At 37.9% G+C, this 20,781-nt stretch overlaps 1 protein-coding gene across 2 annotated transcripts in view; it reads left to right on the top strand.

Moving 5' to 3' along the window:
* CTNNA2 (catenin alpha 2) overlaps positions 1-20,781 on the top strand; it is a 480,539-nt gene that overhangs the window by 369,014 nt on the left and 90,744 nt on the right. For both annotated transcript variants that reach the window (XM_054293256.1, XM_054293255.1), the window contains exon 9: positions 8,037-8,189. In XM_054293256.1, the coding sequence (XP_054149231.1) occupies positions 8,037-8,189 (153 nt within the window). The remainder of the gene's footprint in view (positions 1-8,036; positions 8,190-20,781) is intronic.

Genomic DNA, 20,781 nt, shown 5'->3' with positions numbered 1-20,781 from the left:
ATGCACTGCATTGTTTGTAGTTCTTTTCTAGATTTGTAGTTGTTTTCCAGGCACAAAGGTGTTAGGCTGGATCTGGTGTGATGCTGGCTTAGAAGGCAGAGGTAGCAGTGCCCCAAGTCCTCTGCTCCTACAGCTTCCACTGAATTTATGGCTGCAGGATTAGGGACACTCTGAATGTCACCAACATGGTCTGAAAGAGCTGGGAGCCCCTGGCATGCTGATCAATACTTCCACTTTTTGTCTGCTCCCATTTGGTAAAATAACTGGTGTACTTACTTCAGGAAAGGACTTTTAGTAAAATTTTCCAAAATCTGATCTAAAGAATTAAGGAAAATGCCCTGTTATTTGAATTACAATTAATAAGGATTTTGGTGTCTTTGTCTCCCTCAAAATGCACTTTGAGGTGTTTATCACTGTGACATTGAGGTTTTTATGGTGCTCTGAAGTGCTCCAGAGGAAATGGAGAGTGCTTTAATACTGCTGATTTACTCTTTCAGGTCTGCAGTAATTTCCTTACTGCCTAATTATAAGGCTTGGTTTAATTTACTCTACACATAATGTTTGCTGATGCACATATGGTGCCATATTTCAGGAAACCATGCCCGTATCAGGTAGTTTTGGGTAAGGCTGCAGTGTGTAACAGTTTCATCAAACAAAGGAAATTTTGAGCTGCAACATAATATTCATGATGGATTATTTTTTTCATGCAAAAGCTTCAATGTAGTAACAATGGGTGCTTTTCTTTTTGAAATAGGGACCTGATTTAATTTTTTTTTAATTTTTTTTTTGACTGAAGTCACTTTAAGTGAGCAGAGGGTTGGCCTTTCAAAGTGCCTGGAGAAGAATTAGGAGGCAAAACTCAGTGACGGCTCTATTGCATTGGAAGAGATTACTGGACATAATCTGTGTATTATTCCTCAAATACTGAGCCCTCATAAAACCTCAGATATTCCATCAAATCTATGTGTTTAGAAGATGCCTGCCTCTGTAATCACTACAGAGGAATGAGTGTGGAGCTTTTTAAATACTTTTTGATAAAAAACCACTGTAAACGTGGGAGAAGATCAATGGAAGTGTGTAATGTTGCTACATTATAAATAAAAATATCCACAAACTAGACCAAAAAAGGGCAAAAAACTCACCAGAAATGTATTTCAAGAGACTTCTGTTGATAATAGTTTTACATAAAGAAGCTTTCACTGTTCTGTAGTATCATCTCAAGAATGACCTGTAGTCACATCTGCTAAAGGCACTTACAGAGGTTTGGGTTCATAAAAATAGCTGCAAATGTTGGTGCAGTAGCATGAGGTAGGGAGCACTGTAAGCATGGAGGAAAACATAATTCTTTTCCAAAGACTTCTCAAATTCCATCTTCTTAATGGCTTATGAGCAGTGGCAAAGTACATGGAGTTTAATTGCCAAGTGGGATTTCAACATTACATTTGTTTCTTAATTGACATTAATTTTGTTCACTAACTCTATTTCTAAGTGTTATGAAATATCTTTACTGTTATGTTCTACTTGTAATTAAGCAACCAGATACAAAAGGTTTGTTTGCAATTCTTACTGTGTAAAAATTACTGCAAAGGAGAACAAAACAAAGGATAAGTGAAATGAGAAAAAAGACAAAAAAACCCCAACCAAGAACAAACCCCAGACTGATCTCACTGCTGGAAGGGCTTTTTGAAAGGCATGGGTGATAATTGATAGTATCAGATATCAATCATCTCTGTCCATGGGGCAGGATCCACTGGTGACTTTGAGTGACTCTTGGACAGGATGATGAGAAATCCATTTTTGCAGCACACAATCAATTTTTAATCTTGTTTCAGCCATTGTCTGGCACTTACACAGAGAGGTCCACCCAAGAGCTGTCATCAGCTTCCACTGGGCTCAGTCTCCAGGCATTGGAGAAGCTGAAGACAATATTTACTGTGCCAGGCTGGGTTAGGTGGCACTGCAAGCGTGACACGTGTGACATTTACTGTGTTAAACCCGTAAAGCATGTTGGATCTGACTGCTCACAGTGAGGATAACATTATTAAGAGTATTTGTAGAAAATTTCCTTCCCATCTTGACCAAATAGCTGTTTAATCTCCCCAAACCAGCTTTTCCGCCATTTTATTTATTTATATAAAGTATTTTATTAAAAAAACCATAAAGCTCCAAAGCTCTACTTCATTTAAGTATCGTTTCAACAGGGCCTGAGATTTGTAAATGAAACTACACAATAGATTGTGGTTTTTACTTTAATCTTTGCATTTTTAATCCATTATCTCTATTCTTCCTCATTATCCTTTTCTTTGTCCCACCTCTTTTACATCAGACCCTTTAGATTTGCAGTTTTGGTGACATTTTTGATACTTTTCAATCTTCTTCAGTTTTCACAAGGTTATTTTTCAAAGTCTTATCCCTTTTTTCTCTTCTGGCATAACCTATAGGGGTTTTTTTTTTCCTTTCTTTGTTCCTACATGCAATTTCCTGTTCTGCAATTTCATCCTCCCACATTCACTTTATCACAATTCTCCCCTCTCAGGTCATAGAGAATGCAAAAGTTAATCACTGTCTTTTCACTTCTGGGTTATTTTGACTTCCCTAATGCTTTTCACTGTCTGCTCAGTTCCTACCTGTATTTCTGGTTTCCCCACATTTTTGATGGGAATCTCTGTACTGTCCTCTACCTGTTAATCCACTGTATAATTCTTTATTTTTAGAAATAATAAATATTTAATAGAGTCCCAGCACTGCCATCAGAGTTGGATCTTTGTTGTTCTATCCAGACATGAAAGACAGAGCTCATACCCTGATAATCCTCACATGTTTGGGGGGTATGTGGTTATCATTCCCCCAAACATTTTTTTTTTTCTCTGCTTTTATGTAACTGCGCTAATATTGCTAGCAAGCCTGAGGCTTGCCCTTGCTGAAAAATATTTTTTTGAAAAGGCAGTATAAATTTTTTCTGTCATGAAAATTGATAAACCACCCACCTTAGGCCCTCAAAAAAAAAAAAAATAAAAACCCAGCAAACAAACCAATTTAAATAAATGGGGATTTATTACCTTAGCACTCGGTAACTGGGTCCTTCCATGCTTTGGGCTATGAACCACTTTGAGGAATCCTTTGTAGTGGCCTATGACTAGGAGGAATGTTCTTTGTGTGTTTCTTATACTCTTCCAAATTTTTGGTCAAAAATTATCACTTGCTTTCTGTTAGCAAATTCGCCCCAAATCTTTTCCTGCTCATGGCTGCTTGTCTGTAGAGAGAGGAAAGCTCACACATGGAAAATATATTGAGAAGTTTAAACTAAAAGAGAGCAGGTTTAGATTAGATTTTAGGAAGGAATTCTTCCCTTGGAGGGTGGGCAGGCCCCGGCACAGGGCGCCCAGAGGAGCTGTGGCTGCCCCTGGATCCCTGGAATATCCAAGGCCAGGTTGGACAGGCCTTGGAGCACCCTGGGACAGTTGAAGGTGTCCCTGCCCATGGCAGAGAGGTTGGAACTGTATGATCTTTGAGATCCAGGCCATTTCATGATTCTAGTAAGAATTACCTGTCTTTATAACAGTGTTTCTTCCTGATTTATCTCTGGCTCAAATCTTAATTTTAATATATTCCATAGATCTGTGATTTCAGTATCCAAGTGTGATACATGTTCTAAATATCAGTCTTTTTGCTATTTAATCTGCCAAGACAGAACTGGTGGTGTTGCCGTCCCCATCCCCCAAGTTACCATTCTTTGGTCACATCCTTTGTGACACACTCTGCAGAATTGACTGAGACTTTTCTCTTTAGCACCAAACTGCAGCAGCCTCTAATGGTCACTGCCTTATTCTCCAGAACTCAATTTCACAGCATATTGGAGGTGACACACCTTAGCTGCAGTGGAGAAGGCTTTATTTTCATCCCTTTCAACTGAATTAATGCCTGTTTGGGAGCTCTCTGCAGGTGCAAACTGGAGCTGGGTTGCAACACCCATTAAATGGAAAATGGTGAATAAGGTGCTCCTTGGTAAACTTTTGTTACAGGCAGCTCTGCACTGCCAGGCTTTATAAAGTTTAACAATCTGTTGGAGTCATTAATCTCCTGCTGTGGCTTTACCTTCCAGTGGCAGGATCAGACATTTAATTCTCTACTAGACTGTAAGTAGCACTGAGACATTTTGGTTCTAAAATTGTTATATAGCCATGGAAAACATCGTTTTGGTGGGCATTTAACCTCTTTGAGCTCAATTATGGCTGTGAACTGACAATGATAAAAGTGCCCCAAACAGTGCTTAGAACAGTAGAGCATGATGCTATCAAAAACAGCAACTTGACTGTGCACCATAAACTGATGGAATTGACTGAACTGGAAAGGCATAAAATCTGCCTGTGCACCATTCGTGCTTTCAAAAATATTTCCAGGTCTTGATGTTTTCCTTCTATATTTTTTGTTGGTGTGGCAAATTTATTTATCTGTTAGCTTTATGTACATCAATGAAGTTTTCTCTCTGACAAAATGAATTAAGCAAGACCTTAATTTAACATGCTTCCTCTAATAAATGAAGTTTCACGTGGTGGAATTTGTGCTTTGAATTAATCTCTAAATTAAAAATCCTGTGGGGGAAAAAAACCTAAAGCGTTGTCTTACAAGTAATAGTGTGTGTCATAATATTTACATCAGAACTCAGCATAAATTAAGGCATTGCAGAGGCATTTGTTAATACAGGTGCACGAGCAAAGCCCTGGTGCTGGTTTTGGAATAGAACATGACAGGCTTTTGCTGCTTTCAGATTCAAGTCACAGCTTCTCCCTTTCCCTTCTGAACTGACATTAGCTGGGTGAAGCTGAAATCTCTGGGTGCACAAGGCATCACTTAGGCTGGACTTTGTTGCAGTATGCACAGGAACACACAGGATTGCTTTCCCAGCAGTTATTTGCCTTGATGAATAGCCCTAATTGGATCAAATAGACTGGCAATGGTGAGCCAGTACTTTTAAATGTCGTGTCTTGTGCCATTAACATTACCTTGTCATGTATCCATTTTAGCTCTAGGATGAATGTCTTGCCTTCATACCGCTGTCACATTTAACAAATTATTTTGTCAAGTCCTTCTTTACAGCTTGTGGTGAAGGATGGCAAAATTTGTGGTCTCCTACATACAGAAAACCTGTTAACTCTACCTTTCAACTTCAATGCAAGGATGTCCTAAAACTCAGATAACAAATTCCTGAAGAAATTATAGTGCCTGTTTACAAGAGGGGCCAGAAATATTCTTCTGACATCTATGATTAACACAGCACAAGGAAAATAGAATGTATTAATTTTGTATTTATTAAACCTGTGACAGGCAGAATTCAGTTTCTTTTTTTTTTCAGCTGCTGCAGTTATGAACCTCGGAGTACAACACACAGTTACCATTAGAAACCAGATATCCATTTTATTAATTCCTTTTGATTCAGAAAGAGCTCTACTGTATATTTACTATGGTAAACCCCAAATTGCTGGTTAGCTGATGCTCTTGCTGTCCTTTTTATTGATTTCTGGTATGTGGTTGTAAGCTGAATATATTTAACAGTGATGAAAATAAGCTGCCTCCTTGAACATCCTGAGACTGCTGTTACAATTCCATGGGGCATATTGTTATAACCTGATCCATAACAGCACATTACCTTGGATTAAAAATTGAATTCTTGTTCACTGAATAAATACAAGGCTTTGGAACAGATCCCTCCTTTTGGCAGGACACAAACAGGAAAGGTTTGGTGCTCATTTAGCATTTAAAGTAAAGGTTTTGTAGTGCAGTGGACAGTAGTTTTCACTGGCACATCCTGAACTTGAGCAAGCAGAATTTTTTAGGGATCTTTCACTGAGAATGAGCTGGAAGCCACGTTGGATTTTTAAAAGCTTGGTGTGTTTCTTTGGAAGTGCTACCATTTGGCCTTTTTTGATACAACGAGCATCAAAGCCTAACTGTGGGTACACAAATCAGGCATCTGATCTGGAGTTTGCCAGCAAGCCCTGGGAAATGGATGTCTGCAGAGGAGAATTATGCAAATTTATGATGCACCTTCTCTGGCAGTATTTCTCCCTTAATGCTGGCTATAGGTGCAACTACTGAATTAATAGGGAATCACAAAATATCCTGAGTTGGAAGGGACCCACAAGGATTAAAAAGTCCAACTTCTGGTTGTCCTTCACAGAGCAACCCCAAGAATCCCACCATGTGTCTAAATTCTTAAGTTAAAAAATTTTTATAAATACTGACTGGAAATCTATCAACCGTAGCATGCAGGGTGCTGTGCTGCTGCACTGTTCTCTGGCACTCAGCATCTTAGAACATCTTTTCTTCTTTTTTCTTGCAATGTTTTGATGTATTTGGAAGAATATTGTTATTTATATTGAGATGGTACCTATGAAAACTATTCATGGATTGGGGTCCCATTGTGTGAGATGCTGTGCAAATAGACCCAAAGCATGGTCTGAAAGAGCTTTTAATGTAAGAATAAAATAAGAGTCAGCAAGTGGAGAGCAGCAGATTGATGGGAGAAAAAATAAAGAGTACAAGATGGAAATATAATAGGTGGTAGCAACCACACACCAGCTTCCAAACTGTTGGCAGGTCTCTGATAGATGATTCTTTTCTTCTTTTTGTCTTCTTTCCTCCCCCTGTTTATATGTGTTACTGAGTTTGCTATTCTGAGTGCCTTTAATCATTTTGAAAGTGAAAATAAAAAAAAAAAAAACTTTCCAGGTTGAATCTGAGTAGAATTAATTTTTTAGGAGAAGTGAGAACTGCTTAATACGTTGACTGCTTCAGTTGTGATGGAAATAAAATGAATACCTCCTACAAGCACATATATGCTATTTTGCTTTGCTTGTTTTTACTGCACCACTCAGGGAATGAAAGAAAAAGGTTCAAAGTTAACTTTCTCCTTATTCAAATAGAGCTGAGAATTGCTGTCATCAAACAGCAAATGCATCTTGGATTGTGTATTTGCAATGTCTGACAATAGGCCAGTTTTCAGTGTGATTGGGTGTTTTGATGGCACCTTGTCTAGCTAAGGCTTTCTTGTCTGGGCTCAGAATAGAGAAAATTACCTCTCTGGGTGCTTCATCCAACTAAAAATGCATGATTTAAGGAGACTAATGGGCACCCAAGGCTCCAGGCTGAATAGCTCCCAGCTTCTGTTTGAGTCCACAGTTTTTCATTCTTAACAACCCAAAAGCTGGAGAAAACATAATCAAGATGTTTCTGATCCACAATCCCACAGAGCAATTAAGCTTCCAGGAAGAATTATTTAAGATTTCAGTCATTTTTCTGGCTGTCTTTCAAATTTTGGAGAAGTTTGACATTAATTAGTGGTCATTAGCAAGGTGGAAAAGAAGTTAGTGACATCATTCTTACAGTAATATTGCTTCAAATAGATGTTTATATGGACTAACAGGTGTTAAATCTTCAGTAACTTGTAAAGTGTTTCTTTCTTCCTTTAGAATAAATTGGAATATGTTTTCTAATCTGCCTGGAAAATGCTAAAAAGGTTTTCTGTTTATACTTCTTGGAGCTATTCAAATGGGAATACAGAGCACAAGGCATCTGCTACACAAAATATTAATTATTGCATGGAATACTATTCACTGGAAGAATTAGAGAAGGCTTAGAAATATTCAGGCTAATATTTTTTAATGGTTGCTTGGAGTTAAGCTCCTTAATCCATATTTGCCTTTTTAGTGAGCTGAACTGTTTTTTCAAGTAGTGTGGAGCTTTCAATTCTCATCAATTTGCTGTGTCTTACATGAGTTATCACCATCATTCTGTACAGATCCATTCAGGCCAGTAGGATTAGGTCTATGTCAGCACAAATCCCAGGAGGGCTTTGCAGAGCCTGGGCCCTCAAGTTTTTAATTTTGCTTGCTGCAAATATTGAAGAAAAAAAAGCAAAAAAATCGAAATTCCCACATAACACCGTGAGACGAAGCACATCAGTGCTTCAACATGAAAAGTGGGAACGTGTGCTGATGAATGCCATTAATTTACTGCTGTGCTGTCCTTTGTCCCAGCTCCGGAAGGCAGTGATGGATCACATCTCAGACTCATTCCTGGAGACCAACGTCCCTCTGCTGGTTCTCATCGAGGCCGCCAAAAGCGGCAACGAGAAGGAAGTGAAGGAATACGCTCAGGTCTTCCGTGAACACGCCAACAAGCTAGTGGAGGTGAGTGCTTGGTGTCTTTGTGGCTTTGGCTGACCTTGAGATGTGTCAGAGAGTTTTCTTCCCAGCCTGGCAACTGAAGAAGGAGTTAGGATTTTTTTTGTTTTGGTTTTCAAATGTGATGGTGTTCACTTCCCTCTCCCTGCAGAGCGAGGGAAGAGACGAGAATCTCGACTCCATGTTCCAGAAGGCTGATTTATTATTTTATGATATATGTATATAATATTAAAACTATACTAAAAGAATAGAACAAAAGATTTCATCAGAAGGCCTGAAAGGAATAGAAAAGAATGATAACAAAAGCTTGTGATTCTCAGAGTGACTGTGATTGGCCATTAATTAGAAACAACCAACATGGACCAATCAAAGATGCACCTGTTGCATTCCGCAGCAGCAGGTAATTATTGTTTTTCTTTCCCTCTGAGGCTTCTCAGCTTCTCAGTAGAAAAAATCCTAGCAAAGGGATTTTTCAGAAAACATCATGGCTACATTCAAGGTTGTTTATTTTTCTGTTATCTAGAATATTTTTTTCTCTGACCTGCCAAGGTTTGTCTGGCAGGTTGGATTGAGATACTCTGACTGCCTTCAGAGGCAGTGTTTTTTTATACTAAGAACTACATGTATATAATTTACAATAATTTCTCAATACCTATCACTTATGTTAGACAGTGGATTCCTACTTTAAACTAATCCAAAAGTGCCACCATCACTTAGAAGATGGAGGCTAGGAAGGAGGAAGAAAGAACAAAACACACCCAAAATCGTTTATCTTAGGACTTGGTGCCCCCATTCTAAAAACTCCAAAATTCTACTTTTTACCTTGTGACAAACTAACTATCATTCTATTTAAACTTTTGTAGCTTGTAATTCTTCATATAAGGTTGGTAATTTTTTTCTGTGGGTCAAGATCAAAGGCACAGGGGTCTTGGACTCTGTGCCAGGGTCTCTGAGCCCCCTGGCAGGGGCTCGAGCCATCCAGGACAGCCAGAGGGATGTCCTGGGTTCCAACAGTGAGTGACCTTATTGACACAGCCAGATTTCCATCTCGCACCTCCAGGAGCGGCAGGAAAAGTTACAGACTGGGAGAAATGTTAGAGGTCTTATTTCAGGAGTTTTGATCAACTTTACACCGGTGATGGCCCCAGAAATGTGTGGATGACGGGCAGAAGAACGTGCTGTGTTTTAGTGGTTCATTAAAGCAATTAAGTATGTTAGAAATGGTGTTTGCAGCAGTTTGTCAAAAGACAGGAGCAGCAAGAATTAAATTTCAGTTCAGCTTCACTAACAGTACAATTGAGCTGGATGTCTATTAAATAAAAAGCCAAATCAGTGCTTCACAATCTGGGCCTGGCCAAGGACTGCTCTGGACTTTATTGTCAGTCTGAACTGAAATTGGGAAAAGGACCTACAGAGAACGCACAGCCTGAAGAACATATATGGTCTTGAAAAGTCTGTAGTTCATATATATATATATATATATATTTATAGTACCTTCTCTTTCTGAAAAGACACACTGTAAAGTCAACCAGTGATAATTACAAGTCTTCAGGGATGACATTGAAATAGCTTTATTCTACCATGAGGAGTATAAAGTATAATGATTGAAACCTTGGATACTCATGGAATGGACATCTAATAAAATTATAATGTTCATTTTGGTTTGCCCTCCAAGAACTATGAAAAGTGCTTGTGTTTTTAAAGAAAAATATAACTCAGTGATTTGCTCCATAACATTGTGTGGCATTTTTCTGCACTAGCAATGTTTTGAAGGCTTTGTAGCCCCTTTGCAACATGTTTTCTTGTCACACAATTCACTGTTTAGCAAAGGGAAATGCAATTAGGGAACTACTGACCTGACAGGTACTGAGCTACACATCTGAATGTCTTCTGTTAAATCAGGACTCATCCTAATTCTGTAGAACCTGAGCTGAGGCAAAGGGTAAGGGTTCCTTTATTAATGTTGACTAAATCTGGATAGTTCCCTGATAAAATAAGTGTCTGGATGTTTTTTTTTTTAATAGTGGGTGGGTGTTCAAATGTTCTTGAGCATCTCATTCTTGCCATGTACCAAACAGGGAGTCGAGGTACCTCATTCTGCCCTGGAAATCAGGTGTTGGCTATAGTACTTAACTTGTAGGTGCCTAAAGGAAGGTCTTGGGGGTCTAAAATTTCTGTTTAATGCTGAATCCAGTGAGGTTTAATGCTGAATCCAGTAATTTTTATTACTGTTGTCTGCAAGAGGATCACAGGGCTGTCAGCAACCTTCCCTCCCAGCCCCTGTGTACAGGCAAAGATTTATTGCTGCCTCCTTGTGACTGGAGCTGTGGCAATGAAAAAAATAAATAGCTGGTAGGTGTATAAAGAGAGGGAAAATAAACCCCAAACAAATGGAAAACCCCTCCACAATGTTTGTTCATAGTTATATTATAGTGGCAGTGGAGTTGTAGGCTTATGTGCAGTGAACATATGTGGGGTTAGTGTTATAGCACTCACATCCTCCACAGATTTGCAGAAAAGTGCTGCAATGACAGGTTTAATAGCATTATTAAAAAAGTTAAAAATAGCTAAGTGGATATTTTAAAAATATTATAAGAGGTAATGGCATAAAAGGAGGAAAAATACCTTTTAGGGGTGTAGTTAAAAAAAAAAAAACCAGCCAAAAACTCCCTGCCAGAAAAACCCACAACTTTATTGGGAAGAAGAAAGAACTGTAATGCTGTTACACTGTCAGAGGGAGAATTTGGGTTTATTCTTAGGAGGAAATTCTTTACTGTGAGCATGGTGAGACCCTGCTGCCCCCATAAAAGCTGCCCCATCCCTGGAAATATCCAAGGCCAGGCTGGACAGGGCTTGGAGCAACCTGGGCTAGTGGAAGGTGTCCCAGCCCATGGCAGGGGTGGAACTGGATGGACTTTAAAGTCCCTTCCAACCCCAGGGCATTCTGTGATTCTATGAAACAAAAAATAATGCACAGTTTCAATAATTTAATCTTGTTTTTACAAGCCTAACATTACATTAGATTTGTATTTTAGAACAAACTGGAGGTTGGTTAATGATTTTTGATATGTAGTTAGCTTGTACCCCACCAAAAAGGAACAATGTTGGTATCAATAGATGTCTCAGGGCTAATAGCTAATATTTTTATTCCATTTAGGCTGTTTCAGACTATTAAAAGCAGATTCTTAATTGAATACTCTATATCTGACAGCTGGTACTGGCTTGTGGGTGCATTCTTACTTTTTTCCAAGGATGAGTTCCTTTAGGTGGATCTTGCCCTTTTAGTAGTAAGAACTATTTCTGCTTCAGGTAAAAAGTATCTTGAAAAACAAATTTCTAGTGAAGTGAAATTTTTAACCCCAAATTTCAAGTTCATCAGTCTGCAGAAGCAAATACATATTTGGAATATATTTATCTCCTCTTAATACTATATTTTGCACTTCAAATATTTTCATCATTTTTACTTACTGATGCACAATGGAACCTTAGCAGATGGACTTCTCTGGTTTTGTGGGTCAAGTATCTTGCAAATAGTAAAGTGTGGTTTAAAGATGAGCCATAATCAAGTGACTGTGAAATGTAAGATGCTGTCCCAGGCACGGGGCCAGAATTGCTTGCTAAAATATGCAAACACAGCTCTGCTGAAACGCGTGGAGTTGCACTTGCTCATGGTAGAGGAATTTGGCACTGCCACTTCAATGCTGTGAAAATTCTGTAGTATTAATCATTAATTTTGAAATCTGAATCCGAATTTTTTGGATGTCCTACCAAGCTCAATAGACAGCCTATCAAAAGTCAGGGAAAAATAATACATGTTTTAATATTTCTTTATGTGAAACCTGCATTTTTCCATCCTGAGGGAAAAAAAAAATTGCACTTCTTGATAAATGGCAGAATTTTCTCTGCATAGCCAATACATTTTTAAAAATATATTTTGTCAGCTTGAGCCTTAAGGAGGTTAAGTTTCTTTTATAGTCCATATTGCAGAATATTTAAATCTTCTCTCAAAAGCCATTTTCATTATATGATATTTTCCTTTCCCTACCTCTTACCGTAACATTAATAACAACAAAGATGGATTGTCATTTTTGAGACATTCACTGACAACTAGATTTGTCTATGGGTTTTGTTGGAAACACAGAGTGAGGTGTCACTTAACTATAATGTAAATCATACAAAATAAATCAAATTGTCACACAGATTCTGGGGGTAAATCATAATAATATAATAAAACAGAATTTAGATGGTACCAGTTCAGGCTTGGATGGGTAACTCTTTTCCTTGCAATGTTTTTTTCACAGCCATTTCTCAATTTTTTTTTCTGCCTTCTGAAACTGAGGTTAGAGAAATGATGGTGCCTTTCCAGGTCATGATCTTTGCCTCATGAATTCCTTTATGTTTTTTAAGAAATTATTTGCTATGACTGAAAGTAAATTCCTGAGTTGTAATGCCAACTTCAGATGTGACCTTAGAAAGTAATTTTACTTTTCTACCCAAGCACCTTCATTAGTAGCATAAGGTTAATGACAGATAATTCTAATGTCTACCACACAAAGGCACCTGACTGATAAATCAGCTCAGATTTATTCAATGCATCTATTAAAGCACTATAAGGAAGCTAATTAATTAATTTTCATTGTTCTGTTTACTAGAGGTTCTTTGGTTTAACTGTTGGTCCCCTGGACTGTTTCTAGAAAAATTAAATTATTAAATCTAACAGGTTTTCCTGGTTGATGAAATTCAGCATCCATTAAATTCTTAAGAGCCATGGTAGCAGTCTGTTCAGTTGGAATTCAAATTGTAGTGGATTGGATCAGACTTTCCATTCTCAAAAGGATGGGTATAAAAAGATATTTCTACTAGTTGTTTCACTTTGAGGAATTTTAATACTTTTATGGAAATACTTCAGCTTTTTGGTGGTCAGTGAACATTTACAAGAGTTTAACTCAGTTGCTTTATTCTTATTTCCAACAAAACCTGAATGAAGGGGTGTTTTGTTCTTCAGTATGAACTCACGAAGCACCATATTTAAAGCACTTAAAAATCAGCTTTTCAAAAGTCCCTTACCACTTTTGCATGAATTGATTTTTATGGAGAATTTTGTGGAGCCCACATGGATCTGCCAGTTTCAACTCATACAAAATTAAAAGATTTCTGGAGATACAACAAATAATCAAAGTTGACTTGTAAGAACACTTGGCCAGGGGAAGAACTGAGTTAGACAATGGTTTATGGTGATTTAAAGTAGATATAGTAAAAGCACATCAATAATATCATAAGGTTGGGTGGTAATTTGTAGCAGATGAAATCTAACAGCACCATTCTGGTTTTGGTTTATAGTCTCTCTATCCATTAAGGTTGCAGGAGCCTTTATTAATTTTCTCCATGTAATTGCCACTTTGAAGAGGATAATGGGGTTACTTTTGGGCAGTTAGGGGCTTGGGGTTTTTAATTTTACCAAAAAAAAAAGAAGAAGAAGAGAAAGAGTTTGAACTTCTTTATGAGACACAATTCAGGCTACCTTTCATTTTCTAAGAATTGAATTATTTGGAGCTCCCTAATTCAGACTGATTGAAATCTTTCCCATCATAAATGTGAGAACAGGTTTACATGCTGAAGACAGGAGAGGAGAAAAATCCATTGTCAGGGTCAGCAACGCACATAAAACAAGCAGCTGGGCCTGCTCAGTGACCCCTTCTTAGCTCAATTGGTAATGAGAGAAAAGGAGGAAACTTGTGAAAGGTTTTACTCTGGTGATCGACAATGGCTTTAATCTCAATTTATATCAGCATTAACAGAACTAATATCCAAACAGTATTTTTTCTTTCCAGGAATAACTTTCAGAAAACCAAAAAGAACTCTCAGAAAACAAAAAAGTCTAGTTTTGCATTTCTTATTTGCTTGATAAGAAATGCAAAACTAGACTTTCTCCTAGGGAATGGGGATCATCTGTGTAACTCTGCAATGCACCTGAGGTCAATGCAGTGCTGGCAGTTCACCTTGCAGGAGGCACTGGTGACCTTCACAAGGAATGCTGACAGTGGTTTCCTTGTGCTTCTGTAAATATTGTATGAATCCATGTACTGGCAGATTTTAATTTAAGACAGAACCCAGAGGAAGAGGTCTAAACAAAAAAATTGGCTCATTTATTTCTGCAACTTCAGTTCAAGGAACAAAGACTGTTCCTGCTGATATTTTCACACATACTTGCCATGTTCTTTGTTTAAGTGCACACTGCTGCTTCATCAGAGTACACACCTAGCTGTTGGCTTCTGATGATGGAGAAAAAGTGTCAATATTCTGTCATAGCTTCTGCATCCAGCTTGCATCCTGAAAAATGTGTACATCCCTGGGTTTACTCTTACAGACTGATCAGCTTTTTCTCTGCTTTTTTCTTTTAGCTGACATTTAAGCTAGATAAGAAGTACAATTTAGGAAGTGGTAATCCTTGCTTCTAATCAAGGAGTGTTAAGAAGGTCATAGATTAGTTTAATTCAAGCTCTTCATTCAACTTGAGAGATTTTATTTGAAATTAAAGCTGTGAGCTACCTTTGTGTCCTAGTGTTTCATCTGCTCAGTTTTAATTTCCATCCCGGGCCTTTCTTCCCTGTGCGTGCAGCGGATGTTCCCAATTCCTGGTAAACACCAGGAGTGCACTGACATAGCTAAAGCCGCAATCCACTTATTTGCAGTGAGACAATGAGAAGTTTGGACTCTTTGAGTGAAGTTCCTGAGTCCTTCCTGCAGCCATATCTCATGTCTGTTTGTCCTCCTTTGAGGCAAAATGAGCTCCAGTTCTCTCAGGATAAAACTTCCTGGTAATGGTTCAACTCTTTATCCTGCTTTTTTTACTGACTTTAACCGCTGGATATTGGTATTCCACTGGGATCCATGCCAGCTTCATCTTCTGGTGTCTCAATTAATGCTGAAATGGAATCAAAGCCCCTTAGACAAGGTGAGACACAGAAACAGCTGCTGCTTTGTGGCTTTTAGAGCCTCTGCTGTTCCTGTCTCTGAAGAAGGGAGGTTATTAAAGGAGGCAAATACTCAGTGAGTATTGAAGGAGGTAAACACTCATGGTCGACACTGGCTTTGTCCAGAAGCCAGCTCTGCCTCCGGGATGTGAGGCTCCATCCCCAAGGCTTGGTGAGGGAGCAGTGGCAGAGCCTGTGATCTCTAAACTGCATTGCTGACACAGAAACAGGGGGCAAATGAAACAATTGGACATGGAGAACTTGGCTACAGATGCTGATCCCTCAACATCTGCCCTTGGCAGATTTCCAGTGAAACCAGGGAACCCAGGATGGCTGGAAGGGGCAGGAGCTTCCTTATCTCATGGCTACTTTGGCAATGTAACTCTGTCCCCAAAATTTCTTCCTATAAACACCTGAGTAAGCAATCAATCACACCAGAGGCAGTGAGACTATTGCCATTCCCTTGAATAATCATTTTCTATTCATTTGTCCCTTTTTTCTGAGACTGCTGCACTCTTACATTTCACAGCAACACCAAAAGGGTTGAAGGATAATTTTATTTGTTCACACATATTTCTGTAATGTAAATAAGAATCAAATGCTACATGAAGTTAGCAACTTGTGGGTAATGGTGATGGTTTTCTTCCTTCCCAGGAGAGTACAAGATTAAAAATTAAATTTGAAAAAATACTAACTGGGAAATTGCTGCAGAATCCCCCATGCCAACTTGAAAGCATTTTTAGCTTTGGGACTGTAAACACAAAGCCAGTGCTGGGCTGGTTCTGTTATCTGATTTCCTAGAGGTCATTATTTATTAACAAATTACTTATCATGTGGTTTTATTCATTGGAAAAAATGCTGGAGGATTTCCTGTCAACAAAAGTGTAATGCAGCCACTTCTTCATATTTTTTCTGTAATCATTTTACATTTCTATCTTTTCTGTATTACTTATTTTCATGAGAAATACTTGGTTATCTCCTTGCAGCAAAATTTACTGGTAATAATTTCCCAATATTTTCCAGTTACCTGATTTTGTTTTTTGATAATTAACTTTTAACTGTGCTTATTTTAGGCCTCTTTAAAATAGATAAAATTAAAATACTCAATTTTTAATCAGTAATATTTTAAAAATATTCTTGTAGTGAATAACACCCTCTGAGCAGGGGACTCACTTCAGTCTGATCATGCTCTGTGCTGTGTGATTCATATTTTCCCAAAATAACAGGACTCCTACAAGCTCTAGTATCCATTTATGCCTACAATCCCTTACACAGAGACTGATCACACCCCAGTCTCTGTGATTTATAACTTGTTAATAATACAATCAAGAGCACTTGGTACTTTTGTTAATGAACTGATTGTATAAATTAAGGATTTAGCTCCTCCAAACCAGTTGTTTGAATTTGTAACCTTAGTGTACCATGGTGCAGTACAACATCTGGCATGTTGGATGTTCTGAAAGCATTTTTTTCTATACAGCCCCACTTAATTGACCTCATTCTTTATTTTTTATTCTCATATCCTGTTTGGTACAGTGTTTTATTTGTGCCCTAACCAAAACTGATGTTTTTCTTTTGTGCCTCTTTAAATAGGTACCTCAATGTGTCTCATCAAACCTGTGTGTTGGATAAATTTTTGCTGCTGAAGACAGGTTAACATTTTATTACTCTGTAAAAAGTTTAGCATCTTGGCTTTTGTTCTGTGATGTATTAATTGGCAGGGTTATATTTCAATCATTAAATATTAGCCCTGTGCTTTTACATGAGCATCTTACAGTATAAGAGCTTAATTAAATAGTCTGTCCTAGAGCACAAAGTGTAAGGGAAATAATGGGAATGGTGGGGAGTAAAAAGATGAAATACAGGAATCTAAAATGTTTTTCCAAGGTTGCAACAAAATAGGAAATTAAAAGAAATAGGTCTAATTACTGTAGAGCAAGGGAATTTGTCATTAACAATTGAGCCATTTCAGGGCAGAATGGAGGGAGAGAACTATATAAAAAGTCAAAAAGTTCAGTAAAAGATGTAAGTACTTCAGAGGAAACTGTAAAAAAATAATTTACAAGGAAATAGCGAGTCAGAAATATTGGAGAGCATTCAGACCTGCTCAAAAACTGAGTAGATATCCAGAGGAAATACATGTCAATGATTTGAGCACAGAACAGCATGTTAAATGATGGAGGTTTGAACTCATGCAGAAGAAGAAATGGTAATTCTTTCTCTAGAAATGTCATGATCTTGAACAAAAGTTACAGCAGTTTTGATGTAGAAAGATTTTGCAAGCAGAATACACGTGTCAAATATTCAAATACAGCCCACTGAGTAATAAAACTGATTTGTTAATTTATTAATCCAGAACAAAATATGCATCTAAATCCCAGTATCAAGGGACTCTGGAATTGCACTGGAGTGTCTCTGTTGCTTCAGCTGATGCAATGTGTGGGTCAGAGTGGATTTTACCCTGGTTTTTCCCCTCTATCCCATTAGGTGGATGCTAACAAGCAATGTGGTTATGGTAAACCAGTCCTAGGCATTTCCCACATTGCTTCTTTTGTGTGCTTTCCTAGAATTCCAGGTGTTTTCAGGAATAAAAAGCACCTTTTGCCGTTTTGGATTGGTTCAGTAACTGATGTTGTTGTGTTTCGACACCAATATTCTCAGCCTGGAGAGGCCTGGGCAGCTTTAAACTCTTTTTCTGTCAAAGCAGATCCTGAAGATAAGCAGTGGAGTCAGATAAACCATGTCTTTGTTTCCCCCAGGACAGTTGTTATTTGGACAAAATATTCATCTCTTGCTGGAAGCTTTTGCTACAGAATTGCATAAGGGAAATTTTAGGAGAAATCAGGATGATGATATGGATGGACACAGAGCAGGCTGTGTGAAATAGTGATCTGGGAGAGCTCCTGGGGCAAGAACAGGTTTGAGGGTGAATTTTCAGTGAATTTATTCATGCCTGCTTGCAGTGCTGCTGCTGGATGTCAAGCACATATGGGGCTAATTTTTTTTTTCTCATATTTTTTGTTTCAACTTATTGACAACCCATGGATTCAAGAAGAAAATTCATCATGTCACGTAGATATGGATCCAGAAAGAAAGTTTTCTTACTCAGTTATCCTAGGTGAAAAGTTGAGCTTAGTTATGAAGGAGAAGACATGTTGGAAAGCCTTATGAAATAAAAGAGCAGCCAGCTCATTTAGAAAATATCTAGATATTACTGAGTAAAATGCCATAAACCTGATAACAAATCTCCCTATTGTTTAAAAATTATTTTTTACATTAATTAAATTTTCAAAGACAAAACCAACCACCTCACTATTCTTCTAGAATTACAGTTTAACAAGTGTGTGGATCAGACTTCACTAGAAAATATTTTATGAAATATTGATGGTAATAAAGGAGGACTGACTTCATCACTTAGCCTGAAAAAAATCATTGGTTTCACTGCTTTATTTCCAGACTTGGCCTTCTGAAAATCAAATAAAACAATTAAGTGGATTTTCTTCAAAGTCCCAGAAAGTTTTTCTTATGGCCTCAGAGCAGGCAGCAGCAACTTCAGCCTGAGGACAACTTCTTAAGGAACTTTTAAGTAGCTTTAAAAAGGATTTTAGCATGAAAGCGTAATCTCAACAGTAAGTTTAGTTTCCCAGTACACAGGGTATAAAACTCCTGTTTTCATGATCCTGAAGTGCTCCCAGGACTTCAAAAGTTGAGGAGAAGTGGCTCTGTAAGCCTTAATCTCCTTACAATATGTTATGCTTGAAAAAGCACGAGATAGAGAAGGGAGGGAAAGTCCAGATTTTATCAAGAGCTGCACTTCCTACAGCCCAAAGGTTTTTAGGATTCAGGTCTTGCTTGTGAAGGATGAGTAACTGAATCACCCTGATCGTGGGGTCAATATAGCTGGGTGACAGAGTCACTGCTTTGTAGTGAGAACCTTTTATCACAGAGCCAGAAATGGAGATGCTGCTGTCTCCTCCTAGTCTGTAATTTCATATTCCTGCCCTTTGGGGCACCCATCAATGGGCTCCAGGTTTTCTTTTAGTTGTAATGAAATAAGGACAGTTTTTGATTGTAGCTATGCAGAGCGTGCAGCACATGAGCTGTTGCCTTCCCAAAACACAATTTGTGCTGTCCAGAGCTTCAGGGCATTTGGAAATATCAAGATTTGGATTTATCATGGCCAAGGAAACAGGTAAGAGCAGCCATAAGGTCTGAAACCACTGTTTGTGACACGACTGAAAGTGCCATGGGTACTTTTTTGTTACAGGAATTGTTCTTGCTGCAGTGTCAGAAGGAGCATGAAGGCATTCAGCATTGTGTATTAACAATAAAACAAAGACTTTTAAATAGGAAAAGGGGGAAATGAGAAAGAAGCAATAATGATACTTTATTTGACTCAGTCCTCACAGGGATTATTATTCTTGTTGGGATGCCAATATAGTTGTGGAGTTTATTCAGGAGAGGAAAATCCGTGAGGCTTTGTGGGACCCCTCTCAGGTAACAACAGTGTCAAAGGACATCCCTTTGAACAAAAGTGTTTGGCGATTTTGTTGGTTTATATTCTAAAAATTGAAGTGTAGATAGGAATAGCTGCTACTGACCACAGTTCTTACAATATTGTATTATATTAATTATAATACAGTATTATGTATTTTATACATACATACATACATGCATACATACATACATATTTATATATACAATATTATGTATTGTAATACAATCACGATTAATATTAAACCTCTAATCATGCATGGTATTCCAGCTAATCACTGAATTATCCTAACACCCACTGGTTTAAAGAAAGTAAAACACTTAAATAACACAAACAGGAAGCTGCAACGCTTCACATTCCCAGTCTATGCAAGAGCAGATGAAGTTTTGTACCTTGGCTTGCACACAAATATCTCAGTATTCCTGTAGTCTCTGCCCATTTCAATGGATCCTGGTAAATAAATACATAGGAGGAACAGATCACTGGCAGCATTATACAGAAGGTTCTACATCAATGTAGGTATTAATTACACTCATTTCTGACAGATGATTTTCAAAAGCCTAACAGATAAAAGCTTTAAGGCCATAAATCATTAATTTAATCTGATTATTTCCAGTCAGTCCTTTATTTACTGTCTGCTCAATTAAAAATTGAGGTTAATGAATCTTTCAAATGTACTATAATATTCTAGTATTCATTATTTCCCCCTTCCACCCCAGGTAAAAATCTATCTTTTTTTCCCCCTTTTCCATCCCTTTTTGCATTAGAGAGGCAGTCCTGAGTCACACCATATATTTTCATTTCTGAAAGTCGCTGATAGCAGTTTTCCCATCTGAAATGTGCACAGAGAATGAGATGGCAAAAAGCCAGGCAGCAGCAGGAGCCCTGGAGAGCAAATGTGCAAGTGCAGTTTTACCTTGGTCTTACCTTACAGCTTTCTGTCTTTGCCTTTTGCTGCAAAAGTTACCTTCTTTCTCATCCATAGCATGGCCACAAACCATCTTTTATTTTAGTTTTATTTCTAATAAAACTCAGAATTCTGCTGAGGAACTTGCATTTCTGTCCCCATTTTTGAAATTTCCTGATTTGCAAAGGAATGAGGTGTTACCCAAACATACCCAAAATTGCT

Source organism: Melozone crissalis, unplaced genomic scaffold (genome assembly GCF_028551555.1).
Source record: "Melozone crissalis strain CALT ecotype California unplaced genomic scaffold, PUWL_Pcris_2 ptg000132l_1, whole genome shotgun sequence".
NCBI classification, from domain to species: Eukaryota; Metazoa; Chordata; class Aves; order Passeriformes; family Passerellidae; genus Melozone; species Melozone crissalis.
This window is presented reverse-complemented; position numbering and strand designations above follow the sequence as displayed.